The 24058-nt window shown below is 41.0% G+C and overlaps 3 protein-coding genes across 6 annotated transcripts in view; all 3 read left to right on the top strand.

The window, feature by feature from the left end:
- The window catches only part of AK7 (adenylate kinase 7), a 30067-nt gene extending 10467 nt beyond the window's left edge, over positions 1 to 19600 (top strand). For all 3 annotated transcript variants that reach the window (XM_053375634.1, XM_053375643.1, XM_053375652.1), the window contains 15 exons: positions 619 to 713; positions 1076 to 1186; positions 1901 to 1984; positions 4001 to 4089; positions 5613 to 5703; positions 7030 to 7107; positions 7975 to 8124; positions 9022 to 9150; positions 12628 to 12778; positions 13016 to 13144; positions 14333 to 14401; positions 14634 to 14831; positions 15573 to 15793; positions 17253 to 17411; positions 19457 to 19600. In XM_053375634.1, the coding sequence (XP_053231609.1) occupies positions 619 to 713; positions 1076 to 1186; positions 1901 to 1984; positions 4001 to 4089; positions 5613 to 5703; positions 7030 to 7107; positions 7975 to 8124; positions 9022 to 9150; positions 12628 to 12778; positions 13016 to 13144; positions 14333 to 14401; positions 14634 to 14831; positions 15573 to 15793; positions 17253 to 17411; positions 19457 to 19495 (1793 nt within the window). In that variant the 3' untranslated portion in view covers positions 19496 to 19600. The remainder of the gene's footprint in view (positions 1 to 618; positions 714 to 1075; positions 1187 to 1900; positions 1985 to 4000; positions 4090 to 5612; positions 5704 to 7029; positions 7108 to 7974; positions 8125 to 9021; positions 9151 to 12627; positions 12779 to 13015; positions 13145 to 14332; positions 14402 to 14633; positions 14832 to 15572; positions 15794 to 17252; positions 17412 to 19456) is intronic.
- Positions 10902 to 11368, top strand: LOC128407381 (prothymosin alpha-like). Its single transcript, XM_053375667.1, has one exon. The coding sequence runs from the start codon at positions 11045 to 11047 to the stop codon at positions 11330 to 11332; it is 288 nt and encodes a 95-aa protein (XP_053231642.1). The 5' UTR covers positions 10902 to 11044; the 3' UTR covers positions 11333 to 11368.
- A 2950-nt stretch (positions 19601 to 22550) lies between the features above and the next one.
- Positions 22551 to 24058, top strand: part of PAPOLA (poly(A) polymerase alpha) — a 42753-nt gene continuing 41245 nt past the window's right edge. For both annotated transcript variants that reach the window (XM_053375621.1, XM_053375611.1), the window contains exon 1: positions 22551 to 22819. In XM_053375621.1, coding sequence (XP_053231596.1) covers positions 22812 to 22819 — 8 coding nt within the window. In that variant the 5' untranslated portion in view covers positions 22551 to 22811. The remainder of the gene's footprint in view (positions 22820 to 24058) is intronic.

The following is a 24058-nucleotide window of genomic DNA, read 5'->3' as shown; positions in this document are numbered from 1 at the left end:
GCCTGGAAATGACTGTGTATATCCCAGCAACCAAAGTGTAGAGCCCTGGAAAACATGGGCAATTGCCATTGGATGGGAAATGGCTGTGTGTGGACTAATCTCAGACTATGTGAGATGGCTGATCCAAATGGCTGATCTGTGCTATCACTGAACTTCTTACAGGGCCACATGTATATAATCTTATTAGCTGAATCATAGGAGGAATCCTGTACACAGCTTCCATTTGCGCATCTGGTTTTTATTCATTTTATTTTGTTTTTTCATAAAAATTATATACACTTGATTGTAAAAAACCCCTCAAAAGTGGTTTACAAAGCAGGTTACTCATTTAGATAGTGATCCACATGCTGAACCATCTAGCTGGATCGAAATTGTGTGTAAAAGCTCAATGTCTCCCATTCTGAGCCTCCTCCACCCACAGGCTTCTGAAATATCTTTGGATGCATAACAATGGATTGCTGTCAGGGGTGAAAGTGAGAAGTCTTGATATGTGTGTGCAAGTCTTTGTACAGCATTAACCCTAATTTGGGGAAAGAAAACATTTTGTCATAAAATGTAAGTAGAGGATTTTAAAAAAACAACATTCAGTAACATATATACTATAATGTAATTACACAGCAATACAAGCGGAATCATCAAAGTTTGAGAAGCAGAAAGTGTTCATTCTGCTTTCAACAATAATGACCTGGGCAAGAAGCAAACCTCTTGATCCGGTGAGTGGCAGAAAAAGTCAAGAAACCTCTGACATTTATTGACCTCAGCAGGTAAACCTGCACTTGAATTATTTGCCTTCCATAAATTTTAGTGACAGAATATATGGTGCAGGCTCATTTCTCAAACTTGCCTGGCACAGTTCCATTTGAACTGCATTTCCATTTTTTAAAATAGTTTCTAGCACAAGAAGCAGGGATTAATTCTTACTATTTCATACAATGACTCTTCAATTAACTAATATTAGGAATGCAATTATTTACTTTAAAAAATCATTTTGCTTTTTTCACAATAAAAATTGAATGATATCAAAGGATACAGTTTTAGAAATCTTTATTTTTTCTGTTTACTCCTCTCCACCCAGGAAGATCCAGAAATACCTTTCACTGAAGAAGACTATCGTCGAAGAAAACCCCATCCTAATTTTATAGAACACACTAATGCTGAAAAAACTATTACCAAACTTGGAAAAATCGTAAGTATTGATGGAAAATAAATTATATATCGTTTTTAAAAAGAAAGACGAAGAGTGTATCTACACTACAAAATTATATAAATTTTGTGATGGATTCTGAGACTTGGAGGGGGGCACCAGCCAGTTTCTGAACACCACAATCCACATTAGCTCCCTCTCTGTATAAGGAAAGGAGGAAAACACCTAATCCTTGGCACCTAATCCTATGACCTGCAGTGTTAACAGTGGACTATTGCATGGTAGCCAAGCAGTTGTAACCTAGGCTTGTTGTCATCTGTCTGTCTTGAGAGACAATGGAGTATGCCCCAGGGATGAAGTGAAACCACTGTGTTAGCACTGAAGTTACCTTCCTGGGGCGCAAGCCTTGGCAGTGTTTATGGAGGTCCTGAGCTGCCCAGACGTCAAGCCCCCCCCCCCCGGCCTCACTGATGTGGACCAAAGGAAAGCAGGGCAATATTTTGACACCAGCTTGGTTGCAGGAGTTGCTGGAAGGAGGCATACAAGATGCCTTCCAATCGCCTTAGTAACTCCATTCCATATTTGTGTAGAGTTTACTTCTTTGCCTTTTCTTATGCTATTTGTCATCTTGGACTTGTTGTGGAAGGGCTGGATATAAATGGTTTAAATAAATAAGAAAATGAATAACTTGCCTTAAATTAGGTTTGTAAAATGTTTTTCATTTTTTAACACAATACCTTTTACTCTTATCAACAGGCGAAAAGCAAATTTAATACGTATGTTGTTGCTTCCGGTGTTCAGTATGGAGCTGAAGAAAAACTTTTACACTACTTCTTTAAGGTAGATATATTTCAAGGTAATTTGGATGATAGTTAATATTGCAGGACTTGTCAGAAAGTGGATTTAATACATTCTTAAATCTGTGAGCATGCGGAAAGATGTCCTCTATTGGAATTAGATGCTAGGCTAGATGGATGTTTCATTTGATCCAGCAAAATTGTTCTTATGTAGTAAAATGAAATGGCATTAGGTCTTTACAAGTTTAGCAGAGGATTTACTTCTGGTTCAGAAAACCATGCACTGATATGAGAATTCCTTAAAATATAACTAGCAGGGTGCAGACTTCCAGCTGCCTGGACACCAATGTTGACCATATTGCATCTAGAAGAAAGAAAAGGAACTAGGAACTGTGCTTTACCCCTCATAAAGCTACAATTCCCAGCACTCATAACAAACCACAGTTCCCAGGATGCTGGGGTGAGGGAATGTGCTTTAAATGTATGTTGTGTATGCAGCCACAGTGATCTCCCCTCTATGTAACAGATGAAGGAACAGCATAAGAATTGAAATGGTTGAGCTGTAGATTTCAGCTTTTCCTGATCGTGCTACTGGGTGCATTAAGGCTGTTCTCCAGCTTACTTATCAGTCACTAAAGATGGCACAGTCAGCCTAGGAAGAAATAAAGGTAGACATGGAAATATGGAAAGAGATAAGAGGGAGAGGAGAATGTTGTGGCAAGCACTGTGTTTGAGTTGGGAAATTTAAATGAGTTGCTGTATGGAATCTATGCTATTCTCATTGAGCATTTTAAATTTGCAGTTCTTACTGTGCTCCTCTGTCAGCAAATCTGATCTAGACCACCACTATTACATATGTTCCAGTTCTTATACAGGAATAGTCCCTATTTTGTCTTCCAAGGGGACTTTTGAGGAACGCCTTTTAAGAACGTCTTTAATTTGAGTTACTGGAATTGCCATTCTCAGAGATTTGGGTGCTAAGAGTGCCCCAAGAGTGTCCTATTTTCTTCTTTGAAATATTGGAGGTGTGCTGCTATTCCTAGTTTCTGAATGGAGGACTGCAATGGAGCACATGGGAGACTTGCCCTATGCCGCACAATAACTCCATGGTAGAGGCAGAACTTGTACCCATGTCTCACAAGTTGACTTTCTATGGCCAAGTATAGTATGGCCTAAATCTGCCTCCTTTAAAATATAAAATTTGGCAGGTGTGGAAAAACACTAAACAGCATCGGAATGCTAAGTTACAACTTAATGAAGGAGCAATGAGTAGCCCAAAGCAAGGCCAGGGCCCCAGCAGGAGCCATTACTGATTTCCCCCTTTAAAATATTCTGGCCTAATGCTTAAAGCACTACTGGGCACCTGAGTCTAGCTGCCATTGTAATTTTCTACATTGCCCTTAAGTGACACTACACCAGAGGCACTAGAGGAATTATAATGGCAGCTAGACTCAAATAATTGGACTACTGCTGCTGTCACTACCAGGGCTTAGCAATTGAGGAAGGGGTCCATCAGGGCCCCCTCAAACTGGGTTTTAGGAGTTTTGCAAAAGAAATTGTTCAGTGTTAATTAGCATATGTGTTCTGCGTCCTAAAAATGTAGTGAAATATGTGGTCTGTTGTGTTGGTGAAGATGCATCAATGGTGACAGGTCACAGGAACATGTGCTTTTTCATTAGGCACCAAGTTGAACTCTTTCTATATACCTGTTGTTTTTGTCCATGGAGATTTCCATGGCTTGCTGGTTCCTGCTCCAGGTGGATCTCATTTAGTCAAAACCCTCCACTATGACCTGTCCGTCTTGGGTGGCCTTGCACAGCATAGCTCATAGCTTCTCTGAGTTATTCAAGCCCCTTCGCCATGACATGAACTCTTTCACCTTCGTTTGCATTTTCTTTTGCAAGTATGTGAAAACTTGCAAAGCTGTAGAACTCAGATCCTATAAAACATGTTGTTAATTTGACTCCTCTAGCTGATGAGGTAGCAACTGGAGTGAGTGATTCCTCATTCACATATACTAAAGTTACCAACTTAGGATACTCTGCAATTATTTTTTCAGTTATCTTGGCTTGGTGAGACTCCGGCAATACCAATTTTTGGAGATGGACGAAATGCTATTCCAACCATTCACATTGCTGACTTAGCAGCGTAAGTATACTTCTTAGCCATGCCTCACTTCAGGGTTAGAATCATAGTATCGTAGAGTTGGAAGGGACCCAAGGGTTGTCTGGTCCAATCCCCTGCAAAGCAGGAATCTCAGCTTCCATCTTCTTCCTTAATGAGAATCAGTGTTACCCAAAGGTATGCTTATCTGTTCAGGTTCCAGGAAGGATGACTTTTAAAAATTGATTTCATTTTTTGAGACATCCTAAAAAGGAATCATGCCTAATATTGTAAAATATACTAAGACTTCATTGTCCTTAACAAGAGGCAAACTTTCATGAACTGTATTAGTACCTTTCTCATTTTATGTTTTTAATAATAAGTTCATGGAAGCTTCCATATACCTAGTCAGTCCCTTGGCCCCTCTAGTCAATATTGTCAACACTGACTGGCAATGACTTTCCAGGGTTTCATGCAGGAGTTTTCCCCAGCCCTACCTGGAGATAATAGGTCTTGAATCAGGGGCCTTTTGCCTGAAAAAAGCATGTACACCATTGAACTATGGCTCTTCCATACACATGTAATAGTTGCAGTTAGTTACTATAGAGCATAATAAATTTCTTAAAAATGAGATAGAAGCCATTACAGTGGTACCTCTAGTTATGAACTTAATTCATTCCGGAGGTCCATTCTTAACCTGAAACTGTTCTTAACTAGAGGTGTGCTTTTGCTTATGGGGCCTTTTGCTGCCGCTGCGCCACTGGCAGACGATTTCCATTCTCATCCTGGGGCAAAGTTCTCAACTTGAGGTAACTCTTCCACGTTAGTGGAGTTTGTAACCTGAGGCGTTTGTAACTCGAGGTACCACTGTATAGTTATTTATTAAATTTGTATACCACCCTTCATCTGAAGATTTTGGGATGGTTCACAGCATAAAAATACAAGATAGAAACACGAAATACATAATAAAAACAAAACAATGCCCCGCCTCCAGCTGCTATCTGACTACAACTATATCCACTGATTTTTGTTCCTTCCGCATAATTTGTATTTGTAAGTCTCCTGCCTTACATTTTGAGGAGGGCCTGGGGAAATACCTTTTTACATTTGTGCTCCCTCCAAGTTCCTTGCAGCAGAGTCCAACCAGATCCTTGGCAAACCTTCCATTTGAAAGGGTTGAGCCATCCTGATACTCCAGCTGCATGGGTATGTCTCAGCTGTGACATGTGAGGGACATCTTCATTTAATGCCAGCTAGTTTAGACTGACTGGGTTGGATCCAAAATGCCCTTCTGCAAATTGCATGAGTCATTCCGTTCACAGAATGGCGGCGGAGGCTTCCAGAAATTTAAGGGAAAGGCAACTTTTGCCAACTTTTTTCTCCTGTAGCCCCTCCCATGCTAACCCTCTGGAGTAGATTTTTAGGTAGTTGCAGAAGGAAGGAGGCATCATAAAAACTTGTCTCCCTGAGTTTGAAGAATTATAGTATTTGTATTCTGTGTATTTATTCTATATTAATGTTAAAGATTGAGTGACTGACAACTGTATCTTTTGTTTCCTCCCCTGCAGAGTGTTACAGAATATAGCAGATCATAGGCCAAGAACACATTACCTTATTGCAGTGGACGAATCAATACAAACTTTTAGTGAAATAGTGAAGGTAAAGCAGTTTAAAACTTTTGACTGTCATGTGTCTCTCTATTATTCTTTCTTAAAGACTTTGAACCTCTGCAACAAATCTCGAGGACTGCAGTCCTAAATCAGAGGCAGGAAACCTTTTGCAGACTAAAAGCCACATTCCCTTATGACATACCTTCCAGGAACAACTGCTTGGCAATATGTGGCATATAATATATATTGAAGGAAGAACAGTTCTCACATCTACACTATCTGATTGTCCCCTTAACCTAGGGCTGCGACATATTTAGCAAATACAACCCTTGTCCTTGATCATTCTGTATGCATAGGATTGAGTGGTGGGTCGCGTCCAGCCACATTAAGGCTAATCTGCTGTGAATGCATAACAAAATTTGGCTGAGCCCTTTAGTCCTGGGGATAAACACTGATCGCTAGAATATGTGTAACACCTTCATTATGTTATGACTTACTCGATTAACTAACTGTCTGTGATGAGCACCAAGCTTCCCAAGCTATATTGAAATAATTCCTAAAAGCAGTTTTATATGAAAAATTATTTGCAGGTCAATATTTGTGGGCAGTGAATACCCCTTATACAAAACTGCCAGAGAAGGGCTGTTGGAGATTATTCTAAAAAATGTTTCGTATTGGCCTTTGTAATATAAAGTTGACATGGAGTGCAATCTGAAAGGGAGGGGAAAGGAAAAGTGAAGGTGGGTGAACAGTGTTTTCCTGTCCTTTGGCAGCTTCATGCAGCAGAGTGAAAGGAGTGTCTGCATTTTTCCTCTTTCTGTGGTTTGTTTATTATTATTATTATTATTATTATTATTATTATTATTATTATTATTTAAAAAACAGTTGTACATCCCACTGATGACCTTGGAGTCCTGATGTTAGAGAAGAACCACCTGCAAACCCTTCTGCAGCCTCCCATAAGATGCATTCAAAGTTAGATTTCTGCTTAATGTGGGCCTCTTTCTCCACCTACATAAAAGGAGCTCCAATGGATCCTCTTGCCCCCTCAGGGCCACAGCATTGCAGCATTGCTGAATAGGAAAAATATGTTAACTGCAAAGCAGGTGGCTCAATCCACTATGACAGCTTCCAAAATTTGCAGCAATCTTGTACAAAGGAATTCGATGCAGTGTTGCAGGGATAGTTCTGAACAAATATTAATTTTTGGTGTACTGTGCTTTTTTTGTTGGCACCTGACTACTCGATAATTGGTTCTTATTGTTATGGCCTTATGGCTTAAAACAATTAGTAATCTATTTTTATTCTTCTTTCTGCATGTGTGATATTTATTACTGCTGCGTTTAAAACTTACCCAGTATTTTTCTTTTAACAGTGCATCAGCAGAAATGTTGGTCCAGGAAAAACACAGAAGGTTCCAAGAGAAAATGCTTTCCTAAACAAAGATTTAACGGTATTTGTTTAATCTTCCAATATTTTCTGCCAGAGAAGATAACAGCACTCTTTAATGCTAATGGATTAAAGAACCCTGACATGACTTTAATGGTGACTGCCTTGTACTGCTTTTTTTTTTTTTTACGGGGAGGGGTTTACAGGACTGGGTTAGGATTGGGAGTCACAGCAACTGCTAGTTACAGTTTTAAAAAGATGTATGCAGTGCCAAATTATATGTTTAAAATCAGGTCAGTAGTCAAGCTTTTTAATCAACAGGGAGAATGAGAGAGAGAAGAAGTGGACTTACTGGAGAGAATGTGGGAGTCAAAATAAATGAATGTATTTCATACTTTATGAGCTTATTTTTCGGTCCAGTTAAAGGTCTTTTTTTTAATTTACATTGTAAAGCCTTATAGAATCTGGGCCCTGATTATTTCAAGCAGCACCTTCCCACGTATTCTAGGTTTTATTCTCTTGTGAGGTTGGATTATCATCTACCAAGGACAGGGCCTTCTCGGATGTGGGCATGGAGATATGCTCACACTTGAGAAGCTCATCTAGCTTTTTCCCTGATTGTGTTTTGGAAACAGCTTAAAACATATTTTTGGTGTTTTAATGATTTTAAGTGAACTGCCATGATATTGTTCTTATGAGTTGGTGATGTAGAAATACTCTTATTTAGAAATACTCATAAATATGTATTCTGCCAAGCAGTTCAAAACTGAGATTTTCTATTTATCTTAATGTGTATTTTACTATTTTTAATTAGTTTTACAATTGTGGTGTTACACTTTGTATTGTTTTCATCAACGCTGTGTTGAAAAGTCATTCGTAAATACTGTTAATAAGAGTGCATCATTATAATAAATTATTGCATTTTCTTTAGCAAGAACAGTTGGATGAATTACTTGTGAACTTGCGAATGGAAGCTGTATATTTGAAGGAGAATTTCAACATTAAGTGGGTTGCTCAAGCAGGAATAGTGGAGCACATTGATCAAGTAGTGAAGGAATACAAGCAAAGTCGAGGCTTACTGGTAAATAAATAATATTTTATGTTATTTTATAATCCATAGGTGGTGCAATATATGCTCTTAGAAGAGGAAATGTGAACTATCCCAGGAAACCATAGTATTTATTTTTTGGAGGGACATGGGTGGCACTGCAGTCTAAGCCACCAAGCAAGCCTCTTCGGCTTGCCAGTTTTAGGTTGTCAGCTCAAATCTGCATGACGGGGTGAGCCGTTGCTTTGTCCCAGTTCCTGCCAACATAGCAGTTTGAAAGCATACCAGCTTGAGTGAATAAACAGGTACCACTGAGGCAGGAAGTTAAACAAAGTTTCTGTGCGCTGTGGCAATCGTCATGACCCAGAAAAGCCGTCTGTGGACAAATGCTGGCTTCCTTGGCCTGAAAGCAGAGATGAGCGCCACACCCCTAGTCAAATTCTACTGGACTTAACCATCCAGGGTTCCTTTACCTTTACTATTTATTTATATATTGTAAGATGTTGCTAGCAGGGAGTAAGTTTCATTGGACTCAGTAGGGCTTACTGAGCAGAGTGGCTATTTCCTTTCATTAAAATCGGGGGTGGGGGTGGGGAGAGATACTTTGTGCCACGTCTGAGGCTAATGTAGTGCTGTTGATGGAAGGGAGGGTGGTTGTAGTCAAGGAGGATAAGGTACAACTTAGTGTCCCCTTTCCCTGTGCTTTAACCATTCCACCGCCATATCTCCGCTTGTGGAACAACAACACCAGCATTGTTTTCCATCAACAATTCCACTGGCATATTTGTTGTGGTGGCACTATATATTCCGTTTCACCAACTGGCCATATTTGAGTATAGGGTTGTACCCTTTGCCATTCGTTTTACTTCTGGCCATGGGATGCAAAGACTATCTATTATAATAAACACATTTCCATGTTTTCTCTTTCAGCCCGTCAAGATTTGTATTCTTGGCCCTCCTGGGGTAGGAAAAACTTCCATTGCAGAAGAACTGTGTAAACATTACAAGGTGCACCATATTAAAATAAAGGATGTGATTGCTAAAGCCATAGAAAATTTGGTAAGCAGGTCACTGTTTCATTGGAAATAAACTGAAAAGTTGTTAGGAAAATGTGGGCAGAAGACATAACTACCATTGGATGCAGTTAAAAATAAGTTGTTTACGGTTCATTACATAGCTCTAGATTGTGCATTTTATCTTTCTTGTTCTGATGCTTGATATAATCTCTTCCTCCAGTAAATGACTCAATGGTATTCTGCTGCACTATTTCAGTAGAAATATTAGAATATTTACAGACCTATTGTCAAATAATGAATTTCACTATAGTGCCATTCTTAGCCTTATCGATACAAGGATTGTAGATTTAAGATAATATATTGATCCACTTTCAGATAGCTTATAGACATTTATGAACATGGTCTACCAAAAGTTAACTTAGTTGTGCTGAAACAGGCTTCATTTTGACTTGATTCTGTCATCAATTTCCAACTTAGGCTTAAACCCTTTGCACACTTACCGAGAGTAGTTGAATTTAGTGAGATGTGCTTTTGAGTATAACATATGGATGATGGTGCTGTTATCGGACTGGGAAACTCCTCCTTTCTGCCTTGCCCCCTAGGGCATATCAAAGAAAGAAAGTTTGGGACATTGTGGACCCACTCGCAGTCACCCCACCCCAAGGAGCGAAAGCCTAGTTTAAAATTGGCCACAACTTTACTGATTACAGGTGTAATTAGGCTTTAGCTTAGATACTGGGTGCATCTTATTTCTCAGCCTCCTGATGGAGGGCTGGCGCTTGACAGGGTCAAGCCTGAGATTATAGGTCCTCCACAAGACATAGGTTCACCGGGATGGCCCTCCCAAGCCACTGCAGGAGCAGTCTGCATTTGAATAAGAAAGATGAAGTAAGATTGAAGTGGAACAAAAAAAGGAGAATGCAAAGTGGATTATTATTATTATTATTGCCAAGAACAACCAACAACAATGTCAGTTCAATGAAAAGGAGAAGGAATATCAAATTAAAGAAATTATTTCTTGTGCTAGTGCATTACTTTTAATACATGGCAAGTGTCATTACAAAGACGTGTCCAGATTGCAGATCTACTTAAAGGGTAATTCAGTATGGCTATTCAGTATTCATGGATTATATTCATTCAGTCATCATTGACTGGAAAGCTGATGCTCCAGTGAAAATGTGTATGAAGATCTTGTCACAATGCATTAAAATGATGTGGAAAGACTTTATTTGTTTATTTATTATTTAAAAGCATTTCTAAACTGCTTAATATTTAAAAATCTCTTAAGTGGTATTTAAAAATACAACATAAAAACAATTAAACAGTATCATAAAAACAGAAAAAACAGTAAAACAATATTATAAAAACAAGAATTAAGTAATAATAGGTTCTAGTCTTAACGGATCAGGGAAAGGATTTGATAGATTTCTTCATATGTTAATGCAAATCTACCTAATTTTCAAGTTTACAGATCTTCCTTAATTAAAACAAATCTTTCTCAACCAATAAACAGACCAAAACACAGCTATTCCTCAAAACTCATACTTCTCTAACTAAATAATGCATATAAACATGTATATTGGAGGAACATGCAGAAAAAGGTAAATATTAGGCGAAATGCACACAAAAATAGAGATGAATTTTCATGCAGACCTTTTTAAGGAATCACAGACTGAACTAAGAACTGAGTTAAGCCCACTGGCCATCCCAAGCCATCTTTGCATTATTCTGCCTTGCTTGCTCTGGCTCTCTGAGTTTTTTGTTTTTTCCTCTTCCCACCAAACCCCTTTTCTTCCTCCTCTTGCTCCCCAGGCGCACACTGGTGGACCTGTACATTGCTGGGGTCTTTATTTTTGTATTTTAGCTCTATTTTACATAGATATAGAGAGATATATCCCCGCACCCTGAAATATGCCTGCGCAACTCCCAAGCCAGCCATGTCAGACGCTGCTGTGGATACCAGCTCTGAGATCTCCACCAAGGACTTGAAAGAGGAGGAGGAAATTGTGGAAGAGCCAGAAAATGGCAGAGATGCCCCCGAGAACGAGGGAAATGGGGAGCAGAAAGCAGACAATGTAGTAGATGAGGAAGAAGAAGAAGAAGTTGGCGAGGACGAGGAAGAAGGTGAAGAAGATGGCAATGAGGCTGAGGGACCCACAGGGAAGCAGGCAGCTGAGGATGATGACAGCGATTCCAAGAAGCAGAAAACCAATGGAGACAATTAGGAGGCAGAGTAAATTTAAAAAACACACATTTTTAAAAAAAAACTTAAGAGGTTTTTTTTTAATAACATGCCAGCATGACCAGTTCACCTTTGAAACTCCTGTCGTAAAATGTCCCCTCCTCTTCCTCCCCGCTACCCCCTTTTTGCTGTGGTCACTTGTCATCAAGTAGAGTGGGGGGGGGAGCCCTTCTCCCAATTCGGAGTGGAATGAAAGTGGGGAAAGGTCTCCACCTACTTTACCCATTATGCCACTTTTGGGGGGAGGCAGGGTTGGGGGGAGCGGAGAAGTTAAGGTACTGCCCCCCACCCTCCCTCTTCTCCCCACAGAAAACCTCAAGGCCCAGTTTGCTTTCTTAAAAGTAACTTTGAAGGATAATTTGTTTGTATTTTTATTAACAGTGTGTGTGTGTGTGTGTGTGTGTGTGTATTGTGACGAGGTCAGTCATTTATAATGCGATCTCCGGTTGACCAAAGGGCGGGGGGGGAGCTTTGAAGTGTGGTGGGTTTTTAAAAAAACTCTTTCTCTCTCTCCCTCTGTTCCTCAAAAACAAAACAAAAAACCGAAAAGAAAAAAATTGAAATATTTCCTGACTTTACTTGTGGTGTGACCATGTCCAAAACATTTATCTCAAAAGGAGAAGAAGGAAAAAACACAACCTTGTAAAAATAAAAATAAAAAACGGAAAAAAGTCGAGTCTTTATTCTGAGCATTCCAGTAACACTTTCTCTTTCTCTTCTGTGTATGTATTTTAGCTGTACCATAACTAGTGGGTTTGTATGAGATGTCAAGGTCAAAGATAAAAGGGTCTTTCTTTCCTTTTTTCTTTTCCTTTTTCGTTCTTTTGTCTGTAAAAAAATTTAGTTAAGGTATTTATTTTGCCTGTTTGATGTATGTGTGAAAACAATGTTGTCCAACAATAAACTGGAATTTTATTTTGCTGAGTTGTTGTAACAGAAAAACAACAACCTAAGAACTGAGTTAAGGCCAGAACAATGAGAAACTGAGAGAAACTAGCATTGACAGATGTGTCCATTCCTATTTTTGTTTACAATAAGTAATAGATTAATTCATTAACTCAAATACATAACCGAGTATAGAAACCATAAGCTAAAAATCCAGTGTCATGCAGTGGGATAGGAGGGAAGAGAAATCCAAGCTGGAGTTGCTTTGGAGTAACTTTGGCAGGTTTGCGGTTCCTTTCAGAGTGGCTCAGCTTAGTTGCTGTCATTTTTGTGTAACTGAGGCAAAATTTGTCCAGAATTTGAGTGGCATTTTCTTTCCTATTACATCCCTAGGAGAAAATTGTTGCTCCTAAAGAGATAGTAGAGCCTGAAGTGGTGGAAGAGGAGGAAGAAGAGGAAGAAGAGGCAGAAGAAGAAGGGGAGAACATAGAAGAAGCCCAGGAATTATTAGATTCAGTTAAAGAAAACATGGAGCAAAATGCAGGTGAATCTTGTTTGCGATGAAAAGATAGTCTAGTTATTTGCATGCAGCTTATATGAAATGCATGTCTGCCTTCTGAATCTTGTTAAACCTAGTTCATAAGATTTCCAGTCCAATACTCAGCATGACATACAGTGTCTTGTTAGTGAATTCGGGGAGAGGGCAGCAAAAAACAGGATGTCTCACGTCCCCAATTATAAAAGATTATGCAAATTTAATAATGTTTCCCTGTAAAACTAGGTCGTCTGGATGATAGCTTTGTGGTTAGGTTCATGAAAGAAAAGCTAATGTCTATGCCTTGTAAGAACCAAGGATATGTTTTGGATGGGTTTCCAAAGACCTACGACTTGGCAAAGGACCTTTTTAATCGTAAGTAAGAGTCCTCTACTGTACTTGTCGTTACTGTACATTGCACTATGTAACAAGTGCTAGTGGCCACATTTACAATAAAGTAGCTTTATCATAATTGTGCAATTATGCTGAAACAAGTGTGTTCATGATTATAACTTGAAATATCTATTCTCTATCGAGGATCACTAGTGTTGTTAAGTTACTAGCAGCTCATATATGAGAGAGACGAGGGTTAGGAAAATCCAGAAGATCAAGACGGACAACAAATTCTGCACTAAGGGCAACACTGGAAACACTGGAGAGTTTCAACTACATTAACATCTTTTATTGTTTGCCTTTGTTTCCCTGTTCTCTAGGTTTAGTGTCGTAGCTTGCAAGTGGATTTAGAAATCATGATATCTGAAAAGATAATGAAAAAGTGCAACTCTGGGGTGGGGAGCGTAAACAATTTAAGACTATTTTGCTGTTCCCCCTCTCTTAAATTGATTATTTTGCCTGTATCTTATACTGTGCTGCTGTTTACGGCTCTGAGATAAATTATGAAAAATAAATAAAAGATTATTCCTAGGGGCAGGAAGGGTGAGAACAAATAATAGATGACGGAGATCTGTGACTACCTTTTCCATCTCATTAAATTTTGGCAAATACAGTCAACTCACAACTTACTGTACATTCTACAATTTCTTTGCCAAAATTTAAAGAAGCAGGAGAGTCAGTGATGGATCTCACTTATCCTGTTCTGTTTTGCCCTCTGACAGAGATTTTTTTCCAGAAATGTATTATCATGCATTGAGGACACTATTGTGCCCTGTACACACAAACCTTGGTTGGGAGAATCTGCAGAGCCTCCTTGAGGATCTTGGGTGGTTGAGTGTCTGCTTGTATGGGGAAAATCAACAGATCAGACCTCATTTAAAATAACTACATATGGTAGCAAACTGGTTGAGAGATATCTGTAACTTGTGAAAATGCCATGGTTTGTGAAAATGCTGTACATCAAGGTTAGGTACAACAATGAAAAGGAGAGGGAGGAGGAGCATGGAAGAAAGATCCTATGAGCCTGCAGGCTAGGATGTGTTTGGGGCATGGTTAGAGAACATAAGAGAAGAGTCCTATCTCTGCTGAGTGATATTAGAAATTTTTAGTACTGTAATCTTTAGTGTGCAAGTTTCTATTGATGACATCTTAATTGCATTTTTTTTTAAGTTGAAGACGATGAGGAAGAGGATGATCTAAAAGGCAAAATTCATCACTATGACAAAGTAATAATTTCTGGTAAGTTAGCTTTGCTTAAGGCCAAACTAGATGTGATGGTGGCAGTTCCAAGTATTTAAACCAAAATCTGCCCTGGTTATATAAGAGGGTGGTTGAAAGTATCCCATTTTTAACAACAAAAGAAGGTACACTGATGGAAAGTACAGCCCCCTTTCTGCAACTTCTCTACCTAACTTAACTAACCGTGTGGTATTCTCAGAAGATTAATTCTCATATATGTTTTCCTCCACAGACTATGTAATTTCCTTGAATGCTTCGGATGAATTCCTGAAAAATCGAATCATGAATCTCCCTGAATCTGTTGTTGCTGGAACTCATTATGCTCAGGACCGGTACTTGAGATCCCTGAATCTTTTCAGGGAGTTAAACACAGAAGACGAAACTGTTCTCAACTATTTTGATGAAATAGAAATACACCCACAGTATATTGGTATAGTTGAAAGTGCATTTAATTTCTTAATCTCCCTTCCTTTCTCTTTGAAAAACCAGCTTCAGGGAACTACCAAGAGACGAGAGACACCATAGCTCTCTCTCTCCTGAAATCCCCTACTGAAAAAGGGAGGGGGAAAATCTCTGTAAAGGTAGCTTCAGTGAACCAAGAGGCCAAAGTACTGCAACTAATAATCAGGGCAATTTTCTAACAACTCACACTGAAATCTATAGGAGCAATATTTATTTGAGATAGTAAAAAGAGCACCAATTCAAAGATCCTGTAACCCAACGCATTTAAAAAAAAAATTGAGATAAGTCAATAATTTTAGCACACACACCAAGATAATAAGAAAATAGTTCAGTTTAGGTTGGAATACTTTTTACTCTTCAACCAATCTTAAGGTAAGATTGTTGGAACTTTCCAGAAACTAATCAGGAGATGGACCCTTATGACAGGCTCAGCCGCAAGGTGTTGTCTCTCGTGGCTTAAGAATGCACAGTGACCCTGGGACTTCAGTACCCACCTCAAGATAAGGACTGTAAATCCCAAGGTGCTAGCAGTTACTCAGGGTCCCAAACAGCCTCAATTTGCCAAAAAAATGCCCAGCTTTGAATCATCACAACTCCAATTATTGTCATGTTTAAGATAATAACGTAGGACAAGGATTTTAACTAAATTAAATTGTGCCTGTGGTGTAACTAATAAGTTTCCTCATTTTTCTCTCTCCATACTTGAAAGATGTATCAAAGTTTGAAGGTCTGGAGAACAGAGTTATAGCGAAAGAAATCATCAAAACTATTGGCGAGCCTCGAAATTATGGTTTGACAGATGAAGAGCTGGAAGAATTTGAACGAAAACAAGCTGAAGAACGCCTTGCAAGAGAAGCTAAAGAAAAGGCTGATTTGGAACAAAAAGAAGCTGAGGAAAGGGCTCAAAAATTGGCAAACTGGGAAGAATGGGTAAGTAAATCCCAAATGCTTGATAATTCTAACATAAAGAGATTGCCCCTTCCCCCCCCACACACACTAAAAAATGATAACATGGCACACACAAATGCCTATTCACACATTGCAGGTGGGAAGAAAAGAGGAGAGGGAGAGAATTCTTTACATGAGGCACTGCCACTGCTTCTCTCATGTAACTTTACAGGCAAAGAGATACAGTAATAGATTACTGAAAGATTTTAGATGGTTTTCTTCTGTGTATGTAGTACAGGGGTCTGCAACCTTTAAGACAAAAGGAGCCACTTGGACCAGTTTCCGAAGGGGGAAAAAAGGGAGCCGCAAAACCATTGCGACATTTAAAACAAATGTATCTCCGGAGCCGCGATCTGACAGGGGGCGGGAAGGTGACGTCGGGACGATGCGTGACTAACGCACGCACCACCCCCATGCGACGTCACAGCCAGTACAGCGCCCGCCACAGTGGGGAGTGTCGGGGCGCACAATGCGCCTCCTCCCCTCGCTAGTATCCGCCCCGGAGCCGCGGCAAAGGTATAAAAGAGCCACATGCGGCTCCGGAGCCGTGGGTTGCAGACCCCTGATCTAGCAAATATACTCAAGAACAGCATTGGCAACACAACGAATAGGCTGCACTGGGATTGCATAACTATATTGATAGTTCCTATTTAAAGTTAATGCAGAAGTTTACTTTGTACCCTTCAATTTTTGTTATAATTGATTGTATGTAAGTCACACTGGGAATGGCTGAATGGGGTATAAATGCTATAAATAAACTCTAAACTTCATGTCGCATTTCTGGAGCAAAAAGCTCAACACCCCCCCCCCGCGGGCTTAAAAAGTTCTCAATATTGTGTCTACTTACCTCAGTCTATGGGGGGGGGGTTTGTACACCATAGTACTTGGAATATATTTCCAAGTACTTAAAGTTTTAGATTAAGGTACGAATAAATAATAGCTGAATAGGGGAAGGAACTATAGCTCAACGGTTGTGCGTACAGAAAATATTACACCCACAGCAAGTTCATACGCAGAACTCCACGCAAACTGTGTGTCCCATTTCATCACACATGAGGATTGATTATATATTTATCTTCTTTTTTTACGAAGAACACAGAATGCCACACACATGTGTGATTGCTACATGGAACAATCTGCTTACAGTTGGCATGGAATTTTCCACATGGAATGGCATTTGTGTAGAAAACATCACAGCAGACCTCAATCATTTGTTATTGTGTTAACATTTTCTTTGAGGCACGTGCATAATGGTTTAGGTATGCAGTGTTAAATTTCAGAAATGTGTATTTAGATCTATTTAGAATTTAAGAACTAAGAACCAGGAATACAAAATGGAATGCATTTCATAAAGTCAAATTTCCTGGACCTAAATTTGTTTTAGGTTTTGTATTCTGTCTATGCATAACCTAAATATATATTTATCTCTGCATTTTTTAAGAATAAACGTTTGGAGGAAGTGAAGCGGCAAGAACAGGAGCTTCTGGAAGCTCAGTCCATTCCGTTGAGAAACTACTTAATGAAGCATGTCATGCCAACACTTATGCAAGGCTTGAATCACTGCTGCATGGTTAGGCCAGATGACCCTGTTGACTTTCTGGTAAGGAAATGCATTTTCCCAGTATTTGTCTGTCTGTCTTTTTCAGTTATAGTAAAAAAAAGTATGTCCCATTTTTTATTACATACTTGTGAATTCTAGACATGCTACATTGTTGTCATAAACCCAACAAAGATTTTTGTACTGTCCTGCCTTTATTCCATCAGTCACTGTGGGCAGCCTATAATTTCACCAGTAAAACTCATTTGAAGCCCAAATAGTTGGATTTTGAAATTTGCTTCATTTGTTCAACTGTGAAAAATCAAACTGTGCACTACAGTTGATTCCAGGTTGCTTCTTTCTTCTTCTTTTTTTGTCAATTTTTAAAATTAATTTTCACAAAATTATAAACAAAGAAATAAACAAACATATAAACATAAATCATAACCCTACAGTGGTGCCTCGCAAGACAAAATTAATTCGTTCCGCGAGTCTTTTCGTCTTGCGATGTTTTTCATCTTGCGAAGCACGGTCCGTCGCAACTGCGCCTCTTCAAGCGGCTTTAGGAAAAAAGCGAACAAACTTGCAAGACGTTTTCGTCTTGCGAAGCAAGCCCATAGGGAAAATCGTTTTGCGAAGCGTCGCAAAAACCGAAAAACCCTTTCGTCTTGCGCGTTTTTCGTTTTGCGAGGCATTCATCTTGCGGGGCACCACTGTATTAAAATTACACTTAATAACATTGTTAAATGACTTCCTCGCTTCCCCTTGGTTGAATTTCCATGCATATCCTTTTAACGGCTTTCCAAATCATAATTCTTATAAACTTGACTCAGTCTGTTAACATCCTTATATCTTTTCAATTCGAAATTAAACATATTCAACATCACTTAACTTATATTAATTCCTAAGCCAGTCTGTTACTTGCAAGCTATTTCCAATTAATTTAACCTAACAAATTTAGTTAAATAATCATAAAATTTTGTCCATTCTTCCTGATACTCCTCCTTCTTCTGGTCGCGGACTCTTCCAGTTAGGTTGGCTAGCTCCGAAAAGTCCATCATCTTCATCTGCCAATCTTCCACCGTTGGTAATTCTTGGGTTTTCCACTTTTTAGCTAGTAAAATTCAAGCAGCAGTTGTGGCATACAAAAGCAATTTAACATCTTTCTTGGGCAATTCCAAACCTGTTATTCCAAGAAGAAAGGCCTCTGGTTTCTTTATAAATGTATATTTCAACATTTTTTTCAATTCATTATAAATCTTTTACCAGAAGTCTTTCACCTTGGGGTAGGTCCACCACATGTGATAAAAAGTTCCTTCCTTTTCTTTGCATTTCCAGCAGTTATGATATATATTTGCTAATTTAACAAGAGTCAAATACTATCTATACATCATTTTCATTATATTTTCCTTTAACATAGTACATACAGTGAACTTTACCCCTTTCTTCCACAGTCTTTCCCAATCCTCAAACATTATACTATGTCCTACGTCTCTTGCCCAATCTATTATCACAGATTTAACTTGTTCATCTTTTGTATGCCACTCCAACAATAACTTCTACATTTTCGATAAATTTTTAGCTTTATTATCCAACAACTCCGTCTCCAACTTGGATTTTTCAGACGCAAAACCATTTTATACAATTCATTAATTCTTTTTGGCTCACTCTCCAATCAGTTTTCTTTGCCCCCAGTAGCGCTGTCACATAGCCAAATCTAACTGGCTGCATAGTGTTGCAATATCATTCTAATTATGGGTTTTAGGTGAGGGGTAGTACTTCTGGTGAGGAACATGTCGTGCTCTTTCTGGGGTAGTTTGTTGACATCATTATTATTATTATTATTATTATTATTATTATTATTATTATTATTATTTTGGTCCCAACCCTGCACTCTGCTCTGGCAAATTGAGTGGGTGAGACCAATAGTGAGTCCAGCGGTCAAGAAGCAGTGCACAGGAATGGAAAATGGTGAACAATCGCACAATTTTGGAGGGTTTCAATAAATGTTAGTATAAGCCACTGTTCAGTGCTATATGTACGGAAACAAACCTATATTACGGTATTAAAAATGTGTAACTCTTTTTTTGTAAATTTTAAATCAACAGGCAGAATATCTCTTCAAGAATAATCCTGAATTTGACTAAGAAGTATACAACCTCATTGCACTATCAGGTGTAGATTCAGATTATTATGTTTCCTCTTTATCACTGTAAAATAATACTGGAATAAAAAGTTTCATGATTGTTCAAGATACTTGTAATTTGTGGTTCATTTCATATTACCCTCTTACCCTCAAAAGTGCTCTGACAGCTGAGAGCATAAGAAGGCCCACATTTGTATTTAGAGCAGAGAAGCCACATGCAATAAAGTGTTAAGCACTGTCTCCACACCATTTTATTTGCTCTAAATCTGAAAGTCCCTTTTCCTGAAAAGATCAAGTTTTGGTTGCACATGCTTATATGTAGCATGTACTTAAGCTCCAGAAGTAGTGGGCATGAAGACTTCGCAATTCCCTTTCATGCTGTACTACAGGTTCTTTTTACAATGCAATCCTATGCGACTTTATTCAGCAGTAATTCTCACTGGTCAGAGGAACTTACTCAATGCAAGCGTACTTTGGATTGATAAAAGAAAAAAAAATCAAGCTTAAACCATCTATGATCTTGGACAATTGCCACAGAGTCATACTAAAAGTAGACCCATTAATTTCAATGGTCATCAATTTTAGTGAGTCTACTCTTAAGTATGATCTGGTTGCATACAGCTTCCCCCTTCTTTCCCTATTTGAGCAAGATATTGGAAAGGCTGGAGCCCTCTTACAGTGAGGGGGGGAAAGTATTTGATCCCCTGCTAAATTTTTCCCCTTTTGCCCTCTGACAAAGAAATGACCAGTCCATAATTGTAATGGTAGGTTTATTGTAGCTGTGAGAAACAGAATAACAACAGGAAAACCCCCAGAAACCCAGAAGACAAAAGTCAGAGATTGATGTGCATTATAATGAGTGAAATAAGTACATGTATTTGATCCCCTATCAACCAGCCAGATGTCAGGCTACCTGGTATCTTCACTGTATGTAACGAGCTGAGATTAGAAGCACCTGCTATAAGGGAGAGGTCTTGCCTGTAATCCCAGCTTGTTACAGTACTGGTACAAAAGACACCTGTCAACAGAAGCAATCAATCCAGCAGATGTCAGGGACCAGATTGTAGACCTGCACAAGGCTGGACTGGGCTATAAGACTATTGCCAAGCAGCTTGGTGAGAAGGTGACAACAGCTGATGCAATAATTCGCAAATGGAAGAAACACAAAAAATAACTATCAACCTCCCTCGGTCTCGGGCTCCATGCAAGATCTCATTTCGTGGAGTTGCAATGATCAGTAGAACGGTGATAAAACAGCCCAGAACTACACGGGGGGAACTTGTCAATGATCTCAGGGCAGCTGGGACCATAGTCACCATGAAAACAGTTGGTAACACACTACGCTGTGAAGGACTGAGAACTTGCAGAGCCCGCAAGGTCCCCTTCCTCAAGACAGCAGGTGTACAGGCCCATCTGCAGTTTGCCAATGCACATCTGAATGACCCAGAGAAGTGGGTGAAAGTGTTGTGGTCAGATGAGACAAAAATCAAGCTCTTTGGCATCAATTCAACTCGCTGTGTTTGGAGGACGAATGCTGCCTACGACCCCAAGGACACCTTCCCTACCATCAAACATGGAGGGGGACATATTATGCTTTGGGGTGTTTTTCTGCTAAGGGGACAGGACACCTTCACTGCATCGAAGGGATGATAGACGGGACCATGTATCGTCAATTCTTGGGTGAGCACCTCCTTCCTTCCGCCAGGGCATTGAAAATGGGTCGAGGATGGGTATTCTAGCATGACAATGACCCAAAACACACGGCCAAGGTAACAAAGGAGTGGCTCAAGAAGAAGCACATTAAGGTCCTGGAGTGGCCAGTCTCCAGACCTTAATTCCATTGAAAAATCTGTGGAGGGAGCTGAAGGTTCGAGTAGGTACACATCAGCCTCAAAATCTTAGTGACTTGGAGAGGATCTGCAGAGGAGTGGGACCATATACCTCCTGAGATGTGTGCAAACCTGGTGGCCACCTACAAGAAATGTCCCCTGGGAACTGTAGCTTAATGGTGCTGGGAACTCTCTGTGAGGGCTAAACTACAGTTCCCAGGAATTGGGGGGGGGGAGCCAGGTGCTGTAAATGTAGAGCGGATGTGACCCTGTTTTTCATGGTTTTGTCTTCATCAGGCAACAATCCAAGGCCGGATTTAGGTTTGATGAGGCCCTCAGCTACTGAAGGTAAGGGGGCCCTTTATACCGTATTTTTTGCACCATAACACTCACTTTTTTCCTCCTAGAAAGTAAGGGGAAATGTCTGTGCGTGTTATGGAGGGAATGCCTACGGGTGGCATGCCTACGGATTTTCCTCCTCTAAAAACTACGTGCGTGTTATGGTCGGGTGCGTGTTATAGAGCGAAAAATACGGTATGTCCAGCTGTCCTTTGTCAACAAGAAATTGTCACTTTTGTGTTGAATATATGCTTTTTTGGTAATTTATGGACCTAATAGGTATCTAAAGACATTTGCACATAACAAAATATGTATTTTATCAAAGCAATTGTTGAACTGAAATACAATTAAGAATGAAATACAATTAAGAAAAAGTATATTAATAGTGAAATTGGGGGGGGGGGCAAGAGAGAGGGGCCCTAAGCTATAGCTTGTTTAGCTCATACATAAATCCGGCACTGCAGCAATCCTATCGTTTACAAACTTTTAACGGTCCTCCTATAAAGTGGATTAAATGAGTGATAATTATGCGCTAAGCCGGCGTAGTGGCTCGCAAGGAATTACACCAGAATGCAAACGTCTCCGAGCGCGTAGTAGATGGATCTCCTCCTGTTTGCCGCTTAGGAAAGGCAAACAGCAAAGGACGGGTTAACTGCGAACTGCGCGCCACCAAGCGAGTCCTTTCCTCTGGCGCCTGCGCAGCAGCCGCGCCAGCCGTTGGCAGCTTTCAAAAGTTCGAACTCGCCTTCCTGCAAGGACTACACTTCCCGCCAGCCAACGCAAAGACCTGGCGCATGCGCGGGAGTGCACCTCTCACGACGCAGGGCGGGCGCCGCCGTTGCGTCAGCGCGCCAACTGGCCCTGCACGCCTCTGCTCCCCCTCCCCTCCCTCGCCCCAGAACGTTGCTGTGGTAGCGCCTGGGCGCCATGTTAGGAGGCCGGAGGGGAAGAGGAAGGACTAGAGGAAGCGGCGGCGGCAGCAGCAACAACAGCGGCGGCGGCCACCAGGCCTAGCAAGCGGCTCTCCCCCCTCGGCCAGAGGGCCCGAGCCAGGCCCGTATCATGCTCGCGTCGCCCGCTTCCCAGGGGCAGGAAGAGTGACTGTTCCGGGGAAGAGGTGGCGGCGCTTAACCCACAGCCGGAGAGACGATGCCGTTGTAAGTGGAGGCCGGGTCTGGCGTGAGGGGGGGCGGTGGAACAAGCCCCGGGAAGCCTGGCAGGGGACTTCGGAGGCAACCTGAGCGAGCGCTTCCGGGACCTACGGCTTCCCCTCCTCGCCGTGTAGGCCCTCCGTTTGAACCCGCCTCGTCGGCCCTCTTTTCCCTTGGCGCACAAATCCTCTCCCTTCCCACGCTCTCTCTCTGTGTGTGTGTTTCGGCGCCTGAGGGCCTCGTTCCTCTCGCTCCCCCCCTTTTTTTGCCCTGGCGCAGAACTTCGGGGGAGGAGGGGCGGCCTCGGCGGAGCCTACGACCCTCAGCCGTAGCCCCACAACAAGTGGCGGCGGGCGTTTCACGCCTCGCCTCACACTCGGCCCTCTTGCCGCTTTCTCAGGCCTTGTGGGGGGTGACCGTTTTGTGGGGGAGAGAGAGGACGCATGTGCGGCGTCTCGCGGGCGCCGAGGCCTATCTGGGGAGGTGCGCAGGCCCCGCCGCGCGCCGGAATCAGCCGGATGGTGGCAAAAGTCTGCCAACCAACTGCTGGGAGCTCCATCGCCGCCTCCCTCCCGCCGATGTTGCGAAATCCCTGCCCACCTTCCTCCCCGCATCCCCGCCACACGTTATTTGAAAGGGGGGAGGGGGGCTGGCGGGAATTGCAACGCGAACGAAAAATCCTGTGCTGCTTAGGAGATCTTGCCTGAAGCACACCTGCAGCTTTTTAAAGTTGCACGCCTCTGTTGAGTAATACCTGGAGAGGGCCAGCTTATTTTGAGGCCTTAGCCTCACCCACACCCCGTCCTCCTTTGTTTTCTCTCCAACTAGAGGTTTTCTGTTGGCCGCTGAACATCTCGCTATACATTTCTATGTAAATGTGTTGGCACTCGTTTGGTTGCACCGTGTTCCTTGTGAGGCATTGTCATGCTCGTGAACGCATTTTTTTATCAAAACAAATTGGATTTGGGGTAACTGGCACTGTGCGCACACCATATGTTTAAAACCCATCCAAAGCACAACACACACCCCAGAAAAGAATTCTGGGAACTGTAGTTCTGCTCCCAGTCCCAGAGCTGCAATTCCCAGCATGCTGAACAAATTGCAGTTCCCAGGGTGTAGGGGGGGTATATTTTTTAAATGCATGGTATGTGCACAGCCAAAGTCTACATTTATAATTTTGTGTACAGCTCTTTTCTGATTCACAATGTTTGCTGGGGGTTGAACTGTGCGTTCTAGTTGCATTCT

The sequence above is a fragment of the Podarcis raffonei genome, chromosome 1 (genome assembly GCF_027172205.1).
Source record: "Podarcis raffonei isolate rPodRaf1 chromosome 1, rPodRaf1.pri, whole genome shotgun sequence".
NCBI classification, from domain to species: Eukaryota; Metazoa; Chordata; class Lepidosauria; order Squamata; family Lacertidae; genus Podarcis; species Podarcis raffonei.
The sequence above is the reverse complement of the archived record's forward strand: the minus strand, read 5'-3'. Positions and strand labels throughout refer to the sequence as shown.